Source organism: Cryptomeria japonica, chromosome 3 (genome assembly GCF_030272615.1).
Source record: "Cryptomeria japonica chromosome 3, Sugi_1.0, whole genome shotgun sequence".
Taxonomy (NCBI): Eukaryota; Viridiplantae; Streptophyta; class Pinopsida; order Cupressales; family Cupressaceae; genus Cryptomeria; species Cryptomeria japonica.
Window position 1 is genome coordinate 453,357,007 of NC_081407.1, and position 25,498 is coordinate 453,382,504.

The window sequence follows — 25,498 nt, forward strand, 5'->3', positions numbered from 1 at the left end:
TGTAGATTAGCTTGAAGATGGAGATAATCGCTTTGTACCAATTCTTGCATTTTATTTATTACAACATTCATGTCTGTGTGTTTTAGCCAATTCAACTTTGTATATCTACTTGCATTGTTTAGTTTTCACATTTGGTTGAACAACACTAGCACAAAGTTGTAGAGATTTCGTTTAGACAAAACACTCAAAAATCGCTTATCTAGTGCTTTTAGTTGGATTGTCTTCTGCTTTAGATTAAGAAAACAGAGAGATAGGCTTTATTTCACTTGTTTATATTGCACACTCTCATGTTCATAGGCAACACTATAAAGATTGTAAATAAGCAAGTACATATTGTTCATAGGAGGTTAGTTTTTAGTTAAAGGAAATTCCCCCCTCTAATTCAAAAAGTAGTACTCATACTTCCATTATGTTTTGTGTTTTATTGAAATATGCAAATTAAAATGTTAATGTGACCTTGAGATCATTAGGGTGAACTGGTTAAAATTCTATGGAAGGAAAAGTTAGGAGGTATGCAACCAAGTTTGTAGCCATGTCCTCTTAATGCAGGTGAACCTATTTTTTGAAAAGAATCTGCAATAATGGGGCCACTTAAAAAATTATTGAATCTCATGTCACTCATAGTCATTTCAACCATGGATAGAAAACCTTGTGAGTATTTGTAGTGTCCCTTGTTGAACCAATTTAAGTTTGCATTACTATTAATGAGTAAGTGTCTAATATTGCAAATGAATCAGTGATCTCTAAAGAATTGTATTGCTTAATACAAATGGATATATGAATATCTATATTTGTTTCGGTAATTCCTTAGTAAAGGAATGAGGAATTCAATCAATATTATTGCCAAATGATCTTATGATGACAAGATACAAGTTTATTATAGATTCTGCAATTCTGCTCCAAGTACAAAATCTGATATGTACATCGAACTGAGAAAGGAAGGATGTCTGATATAACTACAAATCAATCCTTCTTTAATGCAAATATTATGGAGTGGATTGTGAATGTATACTTATATATGAGCGGATGTATTTGTTATATAGACATATGCTATCCTCAGATTAATATCAATGTAATCATACGAGTATTTGCATGCAAGAGACAATAGTCTGAGTCTGACCACTATGTCTCATTAGGATCCTTTGTTTCTGCGAGAATGGTGGATGCTGTCTCTTCTTATCAGGTCCTTAATTTCACGCGTCTTATGGTCTGCAAGGGTGGATTCATCCTCTTTACTTGTCTTCCTTAGCAATCTGCTATGGACTAAAATAATAATCCTCCCATCTTTTTTTCCCCTTTTTTTTCCACTTCTCTATGGATTTATATCTTTATGCTTTTACTTGAAGGGAGATATCCTTTAGAATGAAGACAACCCCTTTCCAAAAGACACAACTCTTCTTAAATCTGGATTGCTGCCTTCCTTTGTAAAGTTTAGTCGCTACCTCATTAATAGCTGCCTTTGTAATTGTTAATTTTTGCATATTAATTTGTTTACATAGACGCTGCCTTAGGAGTCTTTTATAATCTTTACTCATTAAGACATAATAATTGCTGTCTTTTAATAATCCACAAGCTTTCCCTTCAGTCATTAACACACCAATCTCCAACTCTACGATTTTCCTTTATTTTGGCCTTAGTAGATATTAACCAGTGTTACAAGAATCTGCTAGAATCGCCAATTCCAGCTGATTCCCGAGGCGAGGCAGCTTGGCAGAGTCCACGAACCCCGAATTTGGCCAAGGTTGGGAGAGTCTCAAGTTACTCTCAACAGACTCCCGAGTTTGACTGAGTCTAGCAGAGTCTCAACAAATTCTCAGAGTATGATGATCAATTTGTGTTTATACTTATGTGATCAATGTATACTTGTGAAAACCTCTGAATTTCTTCGGTTTTTCAATTTGCCGAGTTTTTGTCGAGTCTGGGTGCTGAGTCTGAGTCTGAGTCCAAAATCAGCTTGCCAAGTCTGAGGCCAGTCTGGGTCTTGTAACACTGATATTAACAGATTAATATGAAATTACAATCATTCAAGGGAAAGGTTCGTACACCACCTTAGCAAGAATAAGCCTTGTTATATATCTGATGCGTTCAAATATTTAATGACTCCACGATTTGACCATAGTCCAAGGAAAGCATGAAGTGGCAGCCCATCCTTTTGCCCATGATTATATTAAAGTTTATGATCCATAATGGCTGTATTAAAGCGTCCCTTATGAAGTCCTTGATTTATATATTAACCTTTGGAATTTTTATATTATTATATATCCTTTGATATAATTCAGATGGCAGATAATATTTGTCACATGCGCTATTTTCTTCCTATGTTCCATATGCTTTTGATTTTTGTAATGAGTCGCTAAATTGTCTAGGCATTAACTACATAGGCTATTTGGTCATAGTATCTTAGGAAATGCTGTTCAATCATTGCTGTTCCTGAATAGTGGATTAATCACTATTAAGTCACCATTCTATATGTTCTTGTCTTAATCTCTAATCGGGTCGAGCATAATTACTTTACTGTTTGACTTCTGATTGTTGAAATTTGAGAAGATATGAATTCACTGTCTTCATTATTCTCCCATGTCTGATATTGATCATCTTTTCTTTCACAGCTAATTGTCCACGTAGTTGGCCTTAATTGTCATCTCTTAATTGCACCTAACAAAGTCTTGTTTTGTATTAGAATTTGGATTGGGACATCACAGTATTTGTCGAGTTGCTAAGTACTCATGAATTTTTTAGTTGGGTGAGATTTCTCTCTTTGTAGACGAGTTGCAGAGGAAAAATCGCCAGATTTAAAATGAAAATTTGTTGGGTTTCATGCAATTCCAAGGTAAAAAGTCATGACGTGGGATTGAAACATGGCAACGTGGGTAAAAATGTGTTGGGGCATGCTAAAATGCATCAGAGTGGGTTGCATATTTCACAAGGATTTTTTCTATAGAAGTTTGGAACCATGCATTCATCCCTCCAATAAAACTTGGCTTTTGCCAAGTCTTTGCTGAGTTTTTGCCGAGTCAAAAGTTTTGGGTTTGCCGAGTACTCTCTAAGTCCAAGTCTACAAACTATGATTTCAGCCCTAATATATGGCTGCCATAGTTGAAAAACTCGGAAAGGCTTGAACATGCGACTTGGCAAAAATTCGGCAAAAAAATTGGCAACTTTAAAAATTGCTTAAATTTCATTAGAAATGCTTTTTTTTTTGCAAATTCAACGAGGAGATGCATCCAACGAGTCAATAAATGAGTACATAAAAGAAACAAGCTGAGCCTAGTTATATTTGATTGATTTAAATGCAAATTGGGTACAAAATGGCATCCTCACGTGGAATGCTGATGGTTGATAGTCTGAAACAAAATGAAAATAGCAAATTGTTTTTGTAAAACTGAGAGTAAATACTAGATCAAATTTTTTTACATCTTCCTCTTCCCAGCTCTAGTGAAAACTAGAGGAGAGGTAGAACTAAAGGGTCTAGTCTTAGGAGTCTGTTGTGGTTCTTACACCTTGCCAAAACAAGGTTGAGGGTAGTACCTCTCATGAGGGTTTGAGGGTGAGAGAGAGAGAGGTAGAGAGATAGGTCTAGATCTTTGGGGAGAGGAGAGAGGAGAGTGAGATATAGAGCAGTATAGAGAGGGGATAGAGCAATAGTGATAGGGAGAGAGATGGTTGTAGAATTCAAGGTAGATAAAGTGAGTGAGAGAATGCTGACAGGAGTCTGCTGATTACTGAAATTTGACTTAAGTCTGAAAATTTATAAGATCTTCTAAAACCTAGAATTTGCATTATAACTCCTAGAGATTTGAAACAACTCTTAAACATACTTAATACTTAAATGTTATATTTCATATGTATATATTCTGATGAAGAGAATGAGACTGACTTGACGAAAAAACAATTTAGATAATTTTTTGATGGTTTGGGCCTCTTTTTTTATGCAACTGAGTTTTTTTGCCAGAGACTTGGTTTTTGGGAAAAAATCGCCAAAAGCCTGGCAAGTTTTTGTGTGAGTTTTGGCGTAATTACTTGCCGAGTAGAGAACTCGCGAGTTTTTCAAGACTTGTCGAGTAATTCATCAATGAGGGCTACTACAATTACTTGAGGAGCAAAATATTGAACTTGATTGATTATATTTGTTGATATCTAATTGCAAAGATCTAAATATGTTTGCCAAAATGGTCTTAGAAGGTACCCTCTCCACCTAGTAGGCTTGAAAACCCTTTGCAACGTGAATAGAATTCATTTTGATACAGATATACTGCCACCTAGACAACCACTTCTCTTTCTTTGGTCCATCCCTATTACTTTCTCAAGACTTTATAATCTCTTGATTAAGGATCTATTTTGAGCAGAACTTTAATTTCTATAATCTTTTTATATTTGAAATCCTATGAATATCCTCTAACCACAATTTCTATAGTGATTGATGGGTTCACAATCCATAATAAACTATGCTTTTTACTGTCATATTTCCATGGCAAAGAAATGACCAAACATTTAACTTCTTCTAGGATTGCCTTTATATCTTTGATTACACACACAAAAAAATAATCCCATGCTTCAGAGTACTAAAGTATACCTTTAGGAAAATTGCTGAAGAAGGTGCAAATTGAAGGTTTTAAATGCCTTAACTTTAGGGCTTCATAAATAAATTTCTTTCTTCAAAGGCAAACCACTGAAATAATTTGATTTTCTTTGGGAGCTTCTAGTGTACAAGATTTGAGCCAATTGAACATTTGTCTTCAAGCCTAGGTGATATGTGAGATACATGAATCATCGTTATGAAAGTTTTCATACAAGGCTGCATAAATCAACTAGAAGGAAGACAATGAGCCAACCTCCATAAAACAAGAATTTGCCAAAATTTCATGGGAATGATAGGGAAGACCCCATAACACATTGTGGAACTTGTGAGAGCATTTGGATGGCCAATGGCTTGAAATAATTTTTTGTCGGATCTGATCTTTGTGGGCCTTTCTCCTAGCACAAGGAGAAATATAACTTGGGTACCACTGATGTCATATTAAGAAGCTCATAATTGTGTAATGAACATTAACAATGAAGAAAAGTCAGTGCCTAAGGTTGAGTAGGAAGCAACTCACAGAAAGATGAAGAAAGAGATGAAACAGCATCAATGAAAGTACTTTGTAAAGACATGATGCAGATGTTCCAAGAATTATAAGTGTTAGCAAGGCATTTTATTGCATCTCTAGAACTGACACAAGACACTCAATGGTTCTATGAGACGGGAACAAGACAATATATTTGTAAAAGCAGTAAGGCCAGCAAAGAGGTTGTGCTACCACATTAGGAGGTATACCAACTTATCAACTTGTAGACATGGCTAGGAGATGCTTCTCTTTGTATCATAGTTGTAATGGGAATTATATATATCCTGCATTGTAATTTATTGCAGCCACATTTACAAACATTTTATGGTTTGAATAGAGATAGATATGTCAAGGAAATGTGATTTGTCCTGTTATATGTGATATTTCCTTATTTGTTGAAGTAATCGATCCACTTAAATTTTGGAAGGAATGAATAGTTGACGGTTAGTGCATCATCTAGTCTTGTGCATTGTATTTCTGACTAGAGTCTGAACTTTATTTTATCTGCCATATATTCAGTTTTATGTCAACATTTGATCTATTTCCATGATTGGTTGAGTCAATCCAGTTGCATCAACCAAAAATGAAGATTGGAAGGAGAATAATTTGAGAGGTTATCTTTTACACCAAACAAATCCGAGGAAAAAAGAACCGGGAGACCCTCAAACAAGGAGAGAGAAGATTTTTTAATAGATCAGGACAAATAATTTTGGGTGGAATTTCATCCTCTTTTCTGTAAGACTTTTGCTTGCTTGATTTCCTTCTGTGCAAATGCTTAACAAAGTTGATTGCTTAGCAAGCACAAAAATTGCATGTTTATTTGATTGCAAGCATAGTACTTGACAGTGAGTAGAAGTAGAATTTTACCACATACAACCTTAAAAATCAGCTTACTTCTTTGTGACGTCATTGTTTGTGGATGTGGAATCACATATAGGCAGTAGCATAAAAGAGTTAGGAAATATAACGTATAGCATTGCCATAATGTATATTGTGTTTATACATTGTATAATTGGTAGATGGCAGACTATAGTTGTAGCAAGTATCAATTCTCTGCTTAAAGTATGCTGGTATGTTTCTATAGCATTTTGCACTGGATCAGCACATAATTAAATTTTAATCTGTTGGTGCATTGTAAAATGAGATATCCAAATTGACTATGGATCAAGAATCCTGTTTTAGCAATTACAGAAACAGCCCAAATATTTAGTTCTTGTTTTTTATTGGTTCTTTAAGATGGTTGGACAGAAGGTCAATAAGTTTCAGAGCCACTACCCAAGGTGTTGAAAATGGTTGATGGAGAAATCCCTCCTTCCTTCCTCGCCTCCCTAAGTCTTTTCTTTACAACGACATTCAGAGAGCAAAGGAGGCAATGCAATTTATATTAGAGAAATACATCAAGTACATGCCATTGAAATCATCAATGAGAGGAAAAACTGACAAATTCATAGTGATCTCAATGCTGTTGGATGCCACTTAAATTGAACACTGTTCTATGGTGATAGATAAAAGGACAATGCATAGGTGAAAAGGGCATATTCAAATGTATTGAGAGATTTTCACACGACAGAAGAAAACTATTAGTGAGTTGCAATTGTACAAGCAAGAGAAGGAATTTTTTTTCCCTTTGTGTATGTATTTGATTCAAGGAAGGTTCAAGAACGTGACACCTCTTACTAATTCAGAAATTGGCTTTAGCCATTTTGTTTATTCATGTTCTTTGAATTGAATTTTTAAAGTGTGTTATCCTGTTTTCAGACTTGGCCTTTAAAACTGAAAAAATATGATAACCCCCACAATTCTTGTCTGAATTGTGGCCTATATACTCTAAGAGCGTCAATAGGGGTGATTTACATCTAAATTCCTCCTATCAATTTAGTCCTTAAGCCATTTTTGTTTAAGTCTTTTCTTTGCAAAGTCTTTAATTTTTTTGTTTAAGTTGGTTTTATTTTGCTTCTTTCAGTTTTGTGTCAAATCGGGTCCTTAACCTGATTGGGTACTAGTTTGGTAAGTTCTAGTGTATATTGGGTTCATAGACCCGAAATGCGCCTAATGATGCAAATCAGGTCTATGGACCCGATATACATCATTTATTTAGGTTACCGGGTTCGCCCCTGGGACGTCCTGGTACGGGTCCGGATTCGACCGGGTTCGTGGTACGGGTCCGGTTCGACCAGGGTTCAAAAAATCCAGGGTGGGTTCGACCCTGGTTGAACCCAGTCGAACCCGGGCGGACCCAGTCGAACCCGGGCGGTTGGGCGGCCCATAAAGTCAAAAAACAAAGAATTTTTTTTTTTTTTTCAATTCCGCCTTGTAAAAAGTGAAAATTATAACCTAAAAAACACTTCTAAAACATTTTATTGACTCATTTCACCTCATTTGTGTTGCAAACAAAATTTTTATGAGAGCAGGTTGAAGAAAGGTTGAACAAAATTTGGCTTCCAAGATCAAAGAGGAGGAGTTGAAGACTGATTTTAGAAGCTTCAACAAGTGTTGCAGCATCATTTCCATACATTTTCAAGCTTCCATTGGCTGCAAGAGGTAGGTTTTTAAACATTTTTTTCCAACTATTTTTGTTTCACAAATTGTCAAACATGAAACTTGAATTTTTTTTCATTATTTAGTTTTTGTTTTTGAATATGTTTATTTTATTTCTTGCCATAGGAACTAGAATGGCATCTACATCTTCCTCCATTGGCAATGAACAAATAATTGCAAAACAAAGAAATGATCCAAATTCTCCCTTATGGAAATATGTGGACATTATAAAACAACTTCTGGGAGGTGGGGGATTCTGTTGGAAATGCCATGGATGTGATATTGAACGTAATAGTTCATATTATCGGGTGGTAGGCCATTTGTGTGGAATAAAAGGAAGAGGCATCAAAAAATGCCCTGGAAAAAATGGTAAACCTATACCAAATGAGACAGTGATGAAATATATTAGGGAGCATGAGGCGGCAGAAGAGAGGGAAGCCCTTAGATTGAACCAAACCACATCAAAGAAAACAAGGGGAATGCAAGGCCCTTCTAATCCCAGTATTGTAGTAGAAGACCACCCCTTCTTTGCCACAAATGAACCTCAAAGTGAACCACCCTTGACACGTAAAAGAACAAAGAGGCCTTTAGAAACCGCATTCCAAAATGAGAGTAGAGACAATGCTGATCAAGATATAGTAAGGTGCATTTATGCAAATGGGTTGTCATTCAATGTTGTTCGCTCCCCATATTGGAAGCAAATGATAAAAAGTGTTAATGAGGCACCAAGAGGGTATAAGGGCCCCGGTTATGAGAAGGTACGTGGAACATTATTGGAGAAAGAGGTGAAGAGGGTTGAAGATGCATTGAAACCCATAAGGGATTCATGGGTTGAGACAGGTGTAACAATTGTTTCAGATGGGTGGAAAGATGCTAAAAACCGTCCCTTGATCAATGTCATAGCGGTGTCCCCTAAAGGGGCAATGTTTTTGAGAGCTGTGGATTGTGAGGGCCAAATAAAAGATGTCCAATTTATTGCAGAAATTCTCATCTCTGCCATTGAGTCTGTGGGACCCCGCAATGTTGTCCAAGTCATAACGGACAATGCAAAAAATTGTAGAGCTGCTGGTTTGTTGGTTGAGCAACGCTATGATCACATCTTTTGGACACCTTGTGCGGTACATTCACTCAATCTTATGCTACAAAGGACTGGGCAAAAAATAAAATGGATCAGAGATGTGTATGTAGAGGCTGAGGACATCTAGATGATCATCACAAACCACCACATGTCTCAAGGGATTTTTAGAACCTATTCGAATTTGGAGCTATTGAAGGTAAATGAAATAGTAATTTAATTTTACATTTTCTGATTTTTTTGAATTTTCAATGTTAATAATTTCATTGTGTAAGCTATATTGTGTATTCTTCTTTAAAGTTTGGCTTTATTTTTTAATCATTTGGCATTAATTTGTGTTATAGGTTGCTGAGACCCGTTTTGCATCAAACACAATCGTCTTAAGACGACTTGTGAAAGTTAGAGTGGCACTATGCAATATGGTGATCAACACCAATTGGACTGTATGGAAGCAAAGTAGCACTGAGAGGGCAAAAAAAATTAGGGATAGAATATTGAATGAGAAATGGTGGGATCTTGTTACATATCTCCTAAGTATCATTGAGCCCATCATGAGCATGATTCGCTATACAGACATGGATAGGCCTTGCATAGGTGAGATTTATGATGGCATTGATTCAATGCTTGAAAAAATAAAGGTCACTATAAATGAAAAAGAGAATGATCCTCAGGAGAAATTCTTCAAAGAACTGGAAGTAATTATTGTAGAGAGGTGGAATAAGATGACCACTCCTTTGCACCTTCTTGCCTATGCCTTGACACCTAAGTACTATAGAAATCAGTTTCTTGATAAACCAGGAAGGATTCCACCATGGAGAGATCTAGAAGTATCTGATGGGTACAAGGCAGCATTTCTTAGACTATATCCCGATGATGATTTGCGAGATGTTGTTACAAATGAGTTCATAGAATTCGCAAATGGGAATGGTCTAAGTGTTGATGCACTTCGTCATAGATCCAAGAAAGATGCTCATAGTTGGTGGTACTTCCATGGCACATGCTTCCAACACCTACAACCCCTCGCTATAAAAGTTTTATCACAAGTAAGTTTAATTAATTAAAATTTTAAATTTACAAGTTTTAGTTTATTTATAGTTTACTTTGTCTTCATAGGTTGCTAGTAATTTTATTTTTATTAATGTATAACTTTAATTGTTTACTTTGTCTTCATAGGCTGCTAGTTCATCTGCTTCAGAAAGAAATTGGAGCACATACTCTTTCATCCACTCAGTAAAGCGCAATAGGCTGCTATCAAAAAGAGCGGAGAATTTAGTATATGTGCATTCCAACCTACGTCTTCTTTCACACAAACAACATGACTACACACAAGGGGAAACAAAGATGTGGGATATAGAGCCAAAGCATACTGATTTGGATGCTCCTGCTTCTCAGCTTCTTGCATTGACACTTGATGACTCGGAAATTGAGCCAACTTATAGTGCAAGTGCAAGTGGCATTGGCTCATGTAATGTCAATGTCAATGAGGAGGAGGAGGAGGAGGAGGAGGAGGAGGAGGATGAAGAATTAGATGATCCATTTGATGATTAAACTTTAAGTTTATATTGTTGAAAGTTGAAACAATGATACTTGAATATTTGTCATTTTGATATTAAACTTGATGTATATGATGCTATTATCAATTATGGTATGATCATGATGCTATGATTACAAGTTTATGTTTGTTTTGTTGTTTATATGATGCTATGTGACATGCATATTTTAATTCATGCTTATAGGCTTCACAAATATCAAAATATATATATATATAAAAAAAATTTACATGTTTTTGTACTAACGAACCCAAACCCCTTTTCAAAATTTTGCCATACGGGCGTACTGGGTTCTTCAAACCCGAACCCGAACTGGCAACCTAGTTTATTATTCACCTTGTATTAAATGAGTTTGAGTTTGATTACGCTTAATCATTTTTATTTATTTCTTTTTTTGGCTTTCTCTGTTTCTATTTTCCTTTCTTTGTGCCCTGGTTTGCATCGGGATCTCTTGTGAGAAGCATCACCCTCGTCATTATCGCTCTAGGTATGTTTTTTTCTTTTTGTCCCTTCTTTTTGTGTTTAGGGTTTTTGATTTGTGTCTTCCTTTAGGTTAAATTCGCATGTAGCATAATACTACAGCCATGGTGTCATTTGGATCCAAAGATCCGAGCGACATCATGTCTGTAGTTTTTGGGCATTTTAACTTTAAACAACAATGCCACTCGGTGTCGTTTGGGTCTGTAGACTTGAACTTCATTGAGCTCAGGTGTTGTTTGGGCCTGCAAACCTGAACGACACCGTATCCCTTGCAATATTGTGTTGAGCAATGACTTGATGTTCATGGTGTTGTTTGGATTCGTAGATCCGAACTACACCAACAAAACGGTGTAGGTCGGGTCTATGAACCTGACCAACACTTCCACCAAGTTTTACCATGGTGTAAGCCGGGTTCACAGACTCGACCTACACCACCCCCTTTTGTGGTTGCATTTCTTTGTGTTGTAAGTCAGATCTATGAAGCTGACTTACACGAGTCGTTCTTCCCCAAGTGTATGTCAGGGTCACAAACCCGACTTGCACTTATTTTTTATTTACCTTTGTTGGTGTCAATCGGGTCTATAGACCCGATTTGCGCCCTGCATTTCATAAGCTATCCTAGGTGTAAATCATGCCTACAGACCCGATTGACATCTACACTTAGAAATTTTAAGTGTAGAAATATAAGAGATACACTTGTTTACTTAGAATTTTTCTAAGTATGGAGAAGAAAATTCCAACTCTTGGAAGGCCTTTGAAGACAAAGCATTTTCAGTCTTATTGTTCCAATGAAGATGCTTCATGCTAACTCAGGAGATTTTTCACAAATACATTGTAGTCACAGTGTCTATCAGATGACTTAACCTTCTCCAAGTCAGAAAAAGATGAAGTTCAAAAAGCAAGATCCTCATCCTACCTTTCCAGAGTCTTTGGTGGCCTCCAACATTGAGCATATCAGGGATACAGAGGTTGGTCATGTAGGCTTGGATGAGTTTCTCAAAAGGGTCGAGAATCTTCCTAATTACTATTTTGGAACCCATTATCTATAGTAGTATACATTTGGTTGAAACCTTTCCTATGTCAGTTCAGAATCCTGAGTTCGTGCTTGCAATGGCTAGTCGTTCTAATCCAATGACTAGAAGTGTCAAAGATGCTAATGGGAATAAGGTGTTAGTTTTGGATGAAGATTTCTTTGATACATTGTTCAAATGTCCAGATATAGATTCTTTTGCCAATCTAAATATAGAGTCAACTGAAGTCTATTCTGAGAAGAATTCTAACAGGCACAAGAAGAATATTAATGATAATTGGTTGAAGACTCCTAGGCCAACCATTGCTAGGTGGCCTAAGACTATTCACCAACGTTATTTCATAGAAGAAGTGAATGGCTTAATCACTCTTGTTAGTAGGGTAAAAGGTTTGCCAACTTCAGATGCATACTATGAATGTATGTATCAGACTATCAGTACATTCATGTCATAAGACAAAATAACAAGAGGATCTTTTGGGGAAGGCAAATAAGTGATGCACTTTGTGACTAGTTTTATAAGGTTCCTACCACCTTAAAGTTTTGTATGACTTCATACTTGGTATATGCTGGAGCTGCCATGAGAAATTTTCCAGGTCTATCTATAGAAGGTGACATAAGGTCTATTCCTATCTAGAAGTACTACCCACAGTTGACTTTGAAGCAAAGTCAATATCATTTCAGAAGAATCAATGATGCTTTCTTTGGTCACTTTTTTTGTTTGTTTGACAAGAGTCTAGAAGATAAAAGAGTTTCAGATCAGGCTTGGGAAATGGTTAATAAGTAAGGATGCATGTTTCTTCAATTTCCCACCTTCACTTACTTGAGAGTTGGTTGTTTTGACGACCAACCATTCATGCTTCCTAGGTATCCATTTGACAAGATTGTCTTGATGGAATTAGCATGGTAAATGGTATATGTCTAAGTTGTCGGTATAGGTACGGGTAGGGTACGTGGGTAGGGCACGCCAGTACGACAATTTTTTTTGGGGGGGTTTGGGTACGTTTGTACAAAAAAATGTAAAAATCATAAATAAATACATATATGCAGCCTAAAAAGTAGAAACAAAAATTAAATTTAGAATCAACATCATATGGGTCACTAGGAAGATCAAGATCAACATCATCATTGACATTAGATGATGTAGCTAGAGTAGTGGAACCACATGCAGCCTCACTGCCACTTGCACTAGCAACAAATTGGCTATTGTACTCCCCAGAAAGTACAGATTTTGTGGCAGCTGAAAAATCCAAATTAGTTCGCTCTAGATCTACATCCCAGACTTTGTGCCCCCATCCTTGTACTCATTTTGTTTATGAGTAAGAAGGTGCAAGTTTGAATGCACATAAACAAGTTATTCCGCCTTACTTGCTGTCAATTGGTTGTGTTTCACTGAGTGGATAAAGGAGTATGTGCTCCAATTTCGCTCAGATGAAGAGGAACTAGCAACCTATTGAAAAATTGACACAAAGTTAGAGGGCTGCAATTATAAAATTAACTTTAAATTTGAAATTAATAATTTAATTATTTTAAAATAGTAAACAATATAAATTTAGAGAGCAATAAAAATTAAGGAACTTGCGATAAAAGCTTAATTACAAGAGTTTGAAGGTGTGGTGATGTATGGCCATTGAGGTACCACCAAGCATGAGCATCCTTCTTATACTTGTCACGGAGAGCGGAAACACTTTGACCATTGGAGGCTACAAAATCAGCAAATTCACTTGTCATTAAATCCTCCATTTTAGAATCGAGGAAGAGTTTAGTAAGTGCTGTCCTACACCCGTCACTGACTTCTGAATCTCTATATGGTGGTACCCTTGATGGCTTAGCAAGCATTTCATCACTATAAAATTTGGGAGGCAATGCCAATGCAAGAAGATGTAGTGGGGTGGTCATTTTGTTCCACCGCTTAACACAAATTGACTGAACTTCTTTGAAGAAAGTTTCTTCGAAATCTTGCTCTTTTGCATTGATGATGACTTTCATTTTCTCAATCATCGAGTCAATGCCATCGTATACCTCTCCCAAACATGGGTGATCCATGTCAATATAACACATCATACTCATGATGGGCTCAGTGAAACTCAAAAGATATTCCACTTGTTCCCACCAAGTGTCATCTAGGATCATGTGCTTTACATTTGTTGCCCTTTCAGTATTGGATTGCCTCCATAGGGACCAACTTTGACTAATTACCATGCTAGCAAGTGGCACTCGCACCTTCCTAAGTCGCCTCAAGACGATTGTGTGATGCCTCGCCAGGAAACCCCGAAGGGATTAAACGAAAACACTTGAAAGAGAGTGTAAATAATTCTTTTTTTAAACTTTAATAAACTAAATGATGCCTTAAGATAAACATTACATTTAATTTGCACAAACAAAAGACTTAACACCTAAAGGGTTTCCCAACATGGTTTACATAATTAAACTAAATATTGCTTAACGTTAATTAATCCACTTAAGATGATTTAATCATAAAGACATAATTACACTATACAATGATTATTTCATTCAATTGCATGTGATATCATTAACATGTCTATGTTTCATTCCTGATGATTCTTTCCATTACATTACATCAATGATACTAATTAAAGATATACATTTAACCATCTAATTCTCATCAATACATTTCTTTTACATTTCAAGATTGAAATAATATTGCATTGCACTTAATCACTGAGTCTCATAAGAACACATAATGTTTACATTAAAATTACATCTTGCCATGAAGGCATACATAACAAATAATACAATTGGCCATATAAGGTCCAAGATTTACAATGAATGATCCAAGATGACAAATAGGATCCACATGGAAATGCAAGATGCTCAAATCCAAAAGAGCAATTGGAACGCCTGTGAAGCCAACTCCCGCAAGAAGGAACAAACACACCTGATGGAAAGTGGCACTACCACCCGACCATGTGGCTCAAAAAGAACCACCCCACCGTGCTAGGAGATAGAAATAAGACCCACTAGCAACCTACAAGGTATGCACACATGGTCTAAACATGACATCGGGAAACACACATAAAGCATATACTCCCAAAACATGACTCCACAACAAAACTCCAGGTGATATCAACAAGGCTACACACTAGTGACCATAAGGGAAGAGTGTCATCACATAGCTTGGAATGGTTATCCTGGCAGGCCTCCATAGGGCCCGACCCCGATCTTGGGTTATCTTGGTAGCCTCTCCCAAACCCTCGACCCCATCCAAGTCTCATGCAGACCCAAACAATCCTTTCGTGAAGACAAGGTTGTTGGTTTCCCACTGCATCCTGAGTTTGTACTAGCACTCAACCATGAGCGGGGTACAATTAATCTTTAATTAATGTTTAAGCTACCCAAACCCCTAATATATTTTTAGGTTATCACTTAATTATCCAACTTTCGAGGGGTTTCCTGGCGGGGCATTACGGATTGTGTTGGATGCAAATCGAGTCTTAGCAACCTATTCAAAAATAAAAAATGAAAATTAAAATACAAAGAAGACATGATCAAATTTAAAAAATAAGTTGGTGGTTACTAAAGTGAAATGTAAATTTTTAAAATTGAAGTGTTTCAATTACCTTTAGCAACTCCAACTGTGAGAATGATTTGAAAATGGCCTGTGACATGCTATGGTTTGTGATGAACATTTGGATCTCTTCAGCCTCAACATAGATTTGTTTGATCCAATGTATTTTCTTACCCAACATTTGTAGCATGAGGTTGAGAGAGTGGACAGCACAAGGTGTCCAATATATATTTTCAAACCATGTTTCAATCAACATACTTGCAACTCTACAATTCTTTGCATCGCTCGTTATTACTTGGACAACATTTTGAGGTCCCACATTCTGAATGCATTGTATAAGGATGTTAGCAATAAATTGTGCATCCTTCACATGTCCCTCACAATCCACAACTTTCAAAAACATTGCCCCTTTAGGGCACATTGCAATTACATTAAGTAATGGCTGATTTTTGGTATCCTTCCATCCATTAGAAATGATGGACACCCCTGTTTGTTTCCATGAATTTCTAATGGGAGCCAATGCATTGTCTATGCTTTTTACCTTCTTTGATAGTAAGGTGCTACACACCTTCTCATAACCTGGCCTTGTGTACCCTTGTGGAGCTTCATTTACCTTTCTCAACATATCCTGCCAATATGGTGATTGTAACACATTAAATGACAAACCGTTTGCATATAGACATCTTCCAACGGATTGATATGCAATTACTCTAGCATCATTCTAAAATGCTCTCTCTAATGGTTCCTTGCTTCTCTTCACAATAACAGGGTCTTCATCAACGTTGCCCAAGAATGGGTGGCTCTCTACCACGATATCGGGAAATATACTATGAGATGGAGAAGTAGGGGGCCTCTTTGATCTACTTCCTCTTCCTCTCAACAAAGGATGGTTTGAGGCACGAGCAACTCTTGCATCTGCTTCCTCTTGCTCTCTAATATATCTTACTATTTGTTGAGGTGGTAACCCATTTTCATCCTTTCCTGGACATGGTTTGATTCCTTGTTGGGAAATAGCACAAAAATGGGCTTTGACACGGCTATAAGAGCTAGTATATTTCGCACTACAAAAGTTGCATATCCAATTTAATGTTCCACCTTCTTTTACTTGGTCTGTTATTTTTACATATTTCCATAAAGGTGAATTTGGGTCGGTTTTGAAGGTCCGTTGAGGAATAGAGCTAGCAGTCATTGCCATTATGCTATCTACAACAAGTTAAAAAATAATTATTAAAATTTAATTTTAAACAATAAATTATAAATGTTAAATATTTAAATTTAATTTAAAGTGAAAGTGAAATTATTAATAATTATGAAAGTAACCTATAACGATATTAATATATTTACAAACTTCTAAATTACACAATAATTAAAATATTCTTATTTAAAATAATAATAATACAAAGTAAATTAAATATCATATTTAATTTCAATTTGCATTATTATTTTTTAAATATGAATATTTTAACTATTTTGTAATTTAAAAATTTGTAAAAATATCATTATCATATATATGTTTACTTAAAGATTATGAATAATTTTATTTTCACATTAAATTAAATTTAAATATCTAACATTTATTATTTATATAAGTTAAAATACAGTGTTCCATGGAAATGCGTTCTCCCCTCCTCAAACCCGTGTTTTCAAGATGGAGACGTTTCCGGGATAGGGAAACGGGGACGTGGCGTTTCCCGCTGTCCCACCATCGCCGTTGGTGCTCCACCGGAGACGAGGAGACGTCTCCACGGCTTCAAGTATTCTTGGAGACGTCGAGACGTCTCCAAGTTTCCTTGGGAGATGTCTTGACGTCTCCAAGAATCCTTGGGAAACTCCTTGGGAGACTCCTAGGTGTCTCCAAGACTCCTTGGGAGACTCCCAGGCATTTCCAAGACTCCTTGGGAGATTTCCAGGCATTTCCAAGACTCCTTCAAAGACTCCCAGGTGTCTTTTGAGGGGTGGGGAGACTTGCAGGAGTCTCCCATTTGAATACGTCGAAAAGAAATTGAAAATTTTATTTTTTTAAAATTTTGATAGATTTTTGGGGGTTTGGGGGTAACCTTAATTTGACGTGGGCCCCACCCCTTCCCCAATGCAATTAAAAACCACTGAAACTACTGATTTCATTCACATTTCTAATTCTGATTTTTTTTACCAGTTAGCTGAAGAGGAGAAAAAACTTAGAGATCTTCGTATTTAGATTTAGTATTTTAAATTTTGCTATTTATAATTTTACTAATTTCCTTTAGTTTCATTTAAATGTAATTCTTTTACTGTTATACATCTATTCACAACTAGTTTTTCAAGTACTATAAGTATATGTATAACTATATCAGCACCACCACCCCGCCATTGTCCCCCCGCCGTCCCCTCGCTGTCCCCAAACTTAGGCCCTTTGTCCCCGCATCCCCGCGTCCCTCCGTCCCCAGCGGTTGTGGAACACTATTAAAATATAAATCATTAATTGATAAATTTATATTTGATTTCATTGATAAAATCTAAATTAATAAACAAATAGATAAAAATAAAAATCTAAAAGTTAAAGCTATAGTAGAGGATTTTTTTGAAACAAATTAAACATTTTACATACCTGCATGCCGTTGTCGTTGCCGTCGCTCCTGTGCGCGTCGCCGCGAGGAAGGAATGGACGGTTCTCTGTCTGTGCCGTGCCCTTTTCTCTGTCCGTAAAAGGCAAAAATGAAGCATCGTGCCCTTTTCTCTATCCACCAAAGACAAAAACGAAATGTATTTTCACTTTTCGTTTTAGGGTTTAAATGACCCATTTTCATTCCACGAAGTCAAAAAAAACCCTCAAAAATCGTGCGTGACGTGGATTCATCAAAAATATGCCATGGAATCTCCATGTCGACATCAGATGCATCGGGATTCGTGGGTCAAAACGCGGATGCGTTTTAGCAGGAAGATGGAGGAACCCTATCCGATTCCACAAGGATTCTAGTTCGAATCCGAATCTGAATCGTATCGTACCTGGATTCAGGAGAAAACTTTGAGGAACCGGTAACCTAGGTATATATGTTCATGAGAGACAATCAAGTTCACATAGGCTAGGTTTCAAGTTTTCTTTGTCCATTGGGAGGTATTCAATTAATTTAGTTTTTAAAGCTAGAGCTATGGATGAAGAAATGAGAAGAGTCACAATGAAGTTTTTCAGAGCCCGAAAGGATTTTGATTATAAAAGCATGAAGAACAAGTTGAAAAGGTCTTATTCTCATGTTCACAGGATTGAATATATTTGGATAGATTGTCGGACAGAGAAGGATATCAAGAAGCTTGATTATTGCCGTCTCACCAAAAAACAAATAATTGATCTCAACTTGACAGATGTACCAGAAGACCTTCAATGCTCCCCTTTCTTTGATTCAATGGCCACAAAAGGAGGTTGTTTCCATAAAAACCTTGTTCTAAAAGATTCTTGCAAACGCTAATGTGTGGTTCGCATCAAAAGTCATTCAACGTAAAGAATTCACCACAGGTTTAGAAGAAGATATTGTAGGACCTATTGGGAAGAAATTGGAGTTGAGAACAAAGAACAAGTAAGACCCTAATGCCCCAGCTGCTACTCCTAGGTTCAAATTTACAGTGGGAAAAGGTAAAGGAAAGGAGCAGGCTGGATCATCTACTCCAAGTGCTTAGGAGGAGAAGGAACTAGATGTATTAGGGGAACACTTGGATTATGAACCTCTTGATTTAGACAATGAGGTAGTAGATGTTGAAGATCAACCTACAAAGGAAGAGCGTGATGAAGGACAAGAGGAAGAATTTGCTAAAGAAAGTTTACCAGAAACCTCAAAGGATGGAGAATCAGAGAAGATTCAAGAGCAAGTTTCCCAAGCACCTACTCTGGTAACGTTCACTTCATCTTCACAGGTTTCTATTCCTACCTTTGTGCTCTTTGGATCTACAGTTTCATATGTACCAACAACTTCTACTATTGAGTCAATACTAGTTGGAACTACCATTCGTAATGTTACTCCTCGTAATGTTCGACATGTGCTTGCTAACAAGTTTGCATTGGAAACCTCTCAAGATAATATTGTTAATGTTTTCTCCTCTCTACCAAAAGTCACTTCCGTCATGTTAGATGATTTCGACAAATTCTTGGTAGAAACTAGTTGTAAGTTACTAAGTCTAATGAGCTATCCATTGAAAATCCTCCAACTGTTGTTATTACAACTACTACACCTATAGTGGCTACTGTTGCAGAATCAAGGGGTTGCTTCTCAATCATTAGTTTCCAGTTTTGAAAATGTTTCTGCATTTCCATCATTGGTTAGTTTCAAACTTTCAAATACTCCCAAGAGAAAGAAACATGCTATTTCTCCAGATAAATTTGATTTTGGTCAATTAGTTCCTATTAAGCCAAAGACTACCAAGAAGGCCAAAACTATCTCTAGGGTAATAAGTGATCATGCCAGAAATAAGTATTTTGAAGTCATGGAACCTCCTTTGGATAAAAATGCAAATGAAGTTCAAGCAGAGGATTACACTGTGAGAAGAATAGATCTTGGCAAACAAACTCATGATGGTGCCAAGCAGGATGCTCAAGAGGCCTTCCAATCTCTCATTGTCAAATATGATGAGAAAGTGAAGAAAGATACGCTCAAGGCTCAAGTAGAATTGCTCACAAATGTTTTGATCAAAATCACTAAGTCTACTAAGATAGTTGAGCTAGTAACTTCATCTATTGACGAAGGAACCATCAAGCAAGTTGAGAGGCTCACCTCAAGGGGCATCGCAGTAGGTGAATGGATGGACATAATACAAAGTCAAGGGACGGATCTTTTGACTTCAGCGATCAACTTGATTGACAACATTCAAAGTGTTGAACCTGAATTTGATACAATATTGGAAGCATAGTATAAGTTTTAAGTGGGTGGGAATGGAGCTGTACAATTACCCTCATTCTCAGGTAGATGTAAACTGAAAGACCCCTCTTTGTATCTATGGCCTTTTAACTTCCTTTACCATGGCCACGCTTGGTAGCTGATTCAAGGATGTATTGGTAATTTTATAAATGCATCTTACAACAGATTTTGCCCTGACGGGTAGATAAACCTAATAAATATTTTTTTAATGTTAAAGATGTTCTTAAATTCTGTTTGAGTATTTCCTTTTGATGTGCTTTTGGGTGTTATTTTTCACCAAAGAAAATATTTTCACATTTGTATTGAAATTAGTGCTTGTTGCATTGAGCAGTTAGTGGCCTATTATCAATATTCTTTCCTCAACTCTTCCTGCTATTGCATGATCAGATTGCCAATTCATTGGGTAGTTATTAGTAACTGAGCAATGTCTTGCATTTTTCTCATTTCTAGATAGATTGGGTAAAAGACCATGTGATTATTCACTATTTTTGTTTAATTGGTCACCATAATATGCTGATGGTTTCCTTTTTTCGGTAATGCATTCACTTTTTTTAAAGTGCTAGATATTATTGTTTCAGTTTATATCCATACAAGAATAGATGTAAGTTTGAACTTTAACTTTTGAAATCATTACAAGGTAGTACAAAGCTAGAAAATTCTGATGTAGGCATGAAAGGTTGCCCCTCTCCTAAATGACGTCATAGACTGTTAAACCAATATACATAACTCGCTATGTTTTCTATCCAATTTTACAGATTCTGTGCCTGCAATGTCCATTGCATTGCATTCATTTACAGCTGCCGGTCTTATAGCTACCTCTTTTGCTGCTGGTGTTCTTGCTATCTCCTCAGCTACTCTAGCAGCTACAGGAACTCTAACAAGTGGGATAGCAGGTTCCATTATTGCTGATCCATCGAGAAACCTTTTGGTGAGTAGATAACAAACCCAATTAATAAGCAGTGCAGTGGTATTTGTGTAGGTTATGAAGCCATGTTTCTCAGCAATATGCTACTCGACACACTAGTTATGCGCTTTCTTAATTATAATGCAAGATGCTTAATTTTGTTTGATTAGTGTTGAGTTATATTAAATGCAGTTTTCCTCTTATTGAGTTTCACTGTTTTATGTTCTTTCCATTCAGATAACTCTATTAACTTAAATCTCTTTGCAGGGAATGGCTGGGCATTTACAAGTATTTGCCTTTTCGAGTTGGTTGTCTGTCAGTTTGCCTATAGAATATCATGAGACCACCATGGGTCTTAGGTGGCTCATTCCTCATGCTAAGCTGCCCTGGAAAAGACATGAGACCTTAATAAGTAACTTTGAACCTCAATTTGTGGTTGGCATTCCTACCATGTCGACAGTCAATCCCAAGCGCAATTTGATATCTGACAAATTTAAGTATTATCATAAAAGAGACCATTATTTACTTGATTCTACTTTGCAATACTCACTATTCATTAAAAAACTATGTGCAGAAAGACATTCTACTTTAGAATGCTGCATGAGTTTTATACAGGAGCACATTCATGGTCAGAAACTCATTTGGCACAAGGGTGGTCAAAGGATGTTTTCAGGTTTGCAGATACCATCGTTGGATGCTTGTAATTATGAATTACAACAATCTAGGAATGTAATGCATACTGCTAGAGGATATAGGGAGCGGAAGCTAGGAGCAAATTCCACTATGTATGGACCAGCTCTTGAATTAAGAGAATATATTCGCTACTTTATAGTGAGTATTTGCTTCTTCTGAATGATGTACAGATCCATTACATGAGACAATCTACCTTTCATTTTCTAGTTAATAAATGATTGCATCAAATTGCTGCTATGAAGCTTCGAACTAATTTAATTTCATTGTCTGATTTTTCTGCAGAATCAAAGTGAATGGTTATCAGCGTCGAAACTCTTACATGGTGGAAAACACTACACAGGGTAAGATTGATCTACATTCAAGAATATGCAGGGATTGATGAATAGATTTTTTTTTATCATTGTTAGGGCAGATCAGTTTCTTAGCAAAAAGGAGGTTCAATATCTGGGGGTACAACTCCGAAGTTATCTTTTTCATGAAGGGGCTTGCTTTTTATGTTACTTTTGAATAACCATTGATGCAGATGGCAGGATTTTGGAATGAATATGTTCTGGCTTGGAGTTGTAGCTGGGGCCTTATTTGCTCTGCATGTATTGATAGTCCTTTTTCTGAAGTGGCGAACAAAAACATCTCTCCGAGGAGCTCTTTCTTTTCCTAGATTTGAGCTTTTCATACTGATACTTACACTTCCTTCCATGTGTCAAGCATCTGCATTCATCATCAGAGGTAATCCCTGTGCTCTGACAAATTTTTTGTTGTGAACGCATTTTATCATCATTAAAGACATGATATTTCCATTCCATGTAATAAATTACCAAGAGCTTCTGGAGAAAAACTGATGATGGATCACGGAGTGATCTGAAATCTTGATAGAAAAAAGCTAAACAGTTTTTCTCCAGAAGCCCTTGCTACATTATCATCATGCTGAATTTGGGTGGTACGTTTTCCATACAGGTGGTACCACTGCAGGCATCACTATAGGAGTAGTATTACTTGCATTGCCAGCAGCCTTTCTCCTATCAGTTTTTCTTTTCCTCATAGTTGCAGTGTTTATGGGTGATCTTTCTCAATACAAAGAAATAAGAAGTGAAAACGAGAAATTTGGTTTGTGCAGTAAATTTATTGCTGTATTCGTGGGTAGGAATGCAATTGGCAAGTGGTTTCGCAAAGAAGGATTACCGTCATCTTTTCTGGCTAGGTTTGGCATTTTATTTGAAGATCGTAAAGGTCCTGCAAAGTTGATATTTGTTAATGAAGATAATCCAAAGTGGATTGACAGTGGTGCAAGTGGTATTGGAAGGATGAGGGCTGTTAATTCTGAAGATGATATCGAAGAGAGAACACCAGCACAATTTCAAAGGGTTATTGGATCTGCCAGGTCGGCATACTTTATTCTTGATCTCTTTAGAAGAATAACATTAGGAATTATTTTTGGGGCATATCCCTTGTCAGATCATTCCTGGAGCCAAACAAGTATAGCATTTGGTTTTACTTTAGTTCAATTGTTCTATCTGGTATTACTGAAGCCATACATCAGAAGAGGAGTGCAAATAGTTGAAAGTATCTGCCTTCTGTGTGAGGCAGGGGTTTTTGCTGCTAGTCTTGTGCTCCTAGCTGATGGGAGTCCCTCTGAGGATCGCAAATGTATTGGCATCTTTATGCTTGTACTTATGTTTGTCAGTTTTGTCTCTCAACTGATTAATGAATGGTATGCTTTAATGAATTGCCTTGTAAGATTGTCACCATCTCAGAAGCCATCCCTCAAGCTAGGGCTCAAAATGGTAGTACGAGGAATATTTTTGCCTTTGATACCTCAGCATTATTGGTCGAAGTTCATAACCCCAGAACCCTCACAACCCAAGATTGGCTTAGTTCCAGTTGTTCCATTTAGTCCCGAGGCAGAACATGAAAAACGAGTGCCTGAGATATCTCAGATTGAACCTTCATTTACTGTTGCTGAAGACGTTCCTACATACCATCCTGGGTCTCCTTGTTTCATAGACCCACGAACGGTTCCTCCTGCAATTAGTGAGGGTGAAGTTCAAGGACAAGATTCAGGTGAAATAAGAGCGGAGTCTTCTCCAAAGGCTGGTCAAACCTGGAGTCAGTGGGGAAGAGCAAGAGCATTAGAAGGAAAAAGATCAAAAGGAATCAAATTTGACCCCAGAACAAGCGAGTTGAAAATGCTAAGAGAACTAGCTAAAGCAAGCTTTCCAGGAATCAGGAAAGATGAAGATTCAGCAGAAATAGCAGGTTCTGTGGAGCTGACTAAGGCTAGTCCTAGTTCCACTCCAAAAGAAGTGATGAATGTAAGCACAGGTTCAGGACTAAGGGCGAATTACTCTGCAAAATCTTCTTCAGAGGATGATTCAGAAACTCCCTCACCAATGGAGTCTCCCCTTCAGGTTCCAGCCATTACCAGCTTAAAAGTTCAAACTAGCGCATTTGGCAGTATGGAAAAGCAATAGTGGCAGGATACAGTATTTCACAATAAGCAGCATAATCATGGGAGGATTTGAACTTGGCTTTGATATTGTTAAGATTTGAGTCAAACTGATTCCAGATCGCTCCAGTTTCTGAGCACAGTGAGACCAGGGGATATACAGGAAAAGTTGATGTGACGGGTGATATTTTATTCGCTCCTAGAACATTTTTTATCAGTTGCATGACAGTAGTGCTTGGCAAAATTAATCTAGCACATTGTAACTTAAAGAAGCAAGCAGCCAAGATTTTTGAAAGTATCATGCAACTCAAGCTAGCTGATTTGAACGTTCAAGAATACTAACCTCCATTGTAAGTTACCTTTGGAAATTCAGAGAATACTGAGTTCTTGTGGTGAAATTGACAATTGTCGGTGCCGCTAGGAGAAGTGGTTGAGCATTGTCATGTAATATCATAGGCAAATATTAGAAAAGTTTGTATAATGTGCCCACTTTACAGTGCTTTTATAATTGATGTCGACCATTATAGTAACAAAACCATTGCTCTCGGTGATTGTATAATAGACTGTAGGATTGATTTGATTGTTTTGTTTCCTGCCAGGTATTAACCACTTTGTGTTACAGCAGCAATGCCCAGTAATGAAAGATCCAACATTCAGACAGCTCTAGTGAAATCTTGACTGTAGGATGGTGAACGCATGCGTCTGGGTGTCTAAATATTTTGTCTTCTGCACAAATGTAATCAATGCCCATTGTTGAATCAATGACACTGAACAGTGGTCGCAATGCAATTTTTTAATTAGTACAAAATATATACATGTTCCAATTGCTGAATTATGAACACTGAACAGTGGTCACAATTGTTAAATTATAGTCTCAGTCGTAAACCAAATCTGTTTGTATCAGCGCACATTCTGTTATTTACGATTTAATAAACATTGGAATTATTGTTAGTGTTAACTAACAATTTCACTTTGCAAATGTTAAGGTTGGTTAAAGTTATGAAACGCCGGTGTAGAGGATCGTGGCTCCACACAGGGGTCACGACCCTATGTGGAACCACGTGGTTCCACATAGGATCGTGACCCCCTGTGGGGGCACGATTCCATGTAGACAATAATATATATACGCCATCCTTCCTATTTAACGGGGTGTTCGATGTGGATAAGCAAAACCAGAAGACACCGGTGACATATATATATACATTTGACTTCGTACCTACAGAGGCAAATCGATAAGAGACATAATCGATTTTCATTTCTTCGATCTGACT

The 25,498-nt window shown here is 36.9% G+C and overlaps 1 protein-coding gene across 8 annotated transcripts in view; it reads left to right on the forward strand.

The window, feature by feature from the left end:
- The window catches only part of LOC131069102 (uncharacterized), a 156,250-nt gene extending 131,117 nt beyond the window's left edge, over positions 1–25,133 (forward strand). For 7 of the 8 annotated variants that reach the window (XM_058007652.2, XM_058009025.2, XM_058004737.2 and 4 more), the window contains 5 exons: positions 20,943–21,115; positions 21,359–21,922; positions 22,067–22,125; positions 22,308–22,510; positions 22,739–24,762. In XM_058007652.2, the coding sequence (XP_057863635.1) occupies positions 20,943–21,115; positions 21,359–21,922; positions 22,067–22,125; positions 22,308–22,510; positions 22,739–24,252 (2,513 nt within the window). In that variant the 3' untranslated portion in view covers positions 24,253–24,762. Of the gene's footprint in view, positions 1–20,942; positions 21,116–21,358; positions 21,923–22,066; positions 22,126–22,307; positions 22,511–22,738; positions 24,763–24,826 lie in introns of those variants that run through there. The other variant, XR_009112232.2, reaches the window with a different exon arrangement.
- Positions 25,134–25,498: the final 365 nt, after the last annotated feature.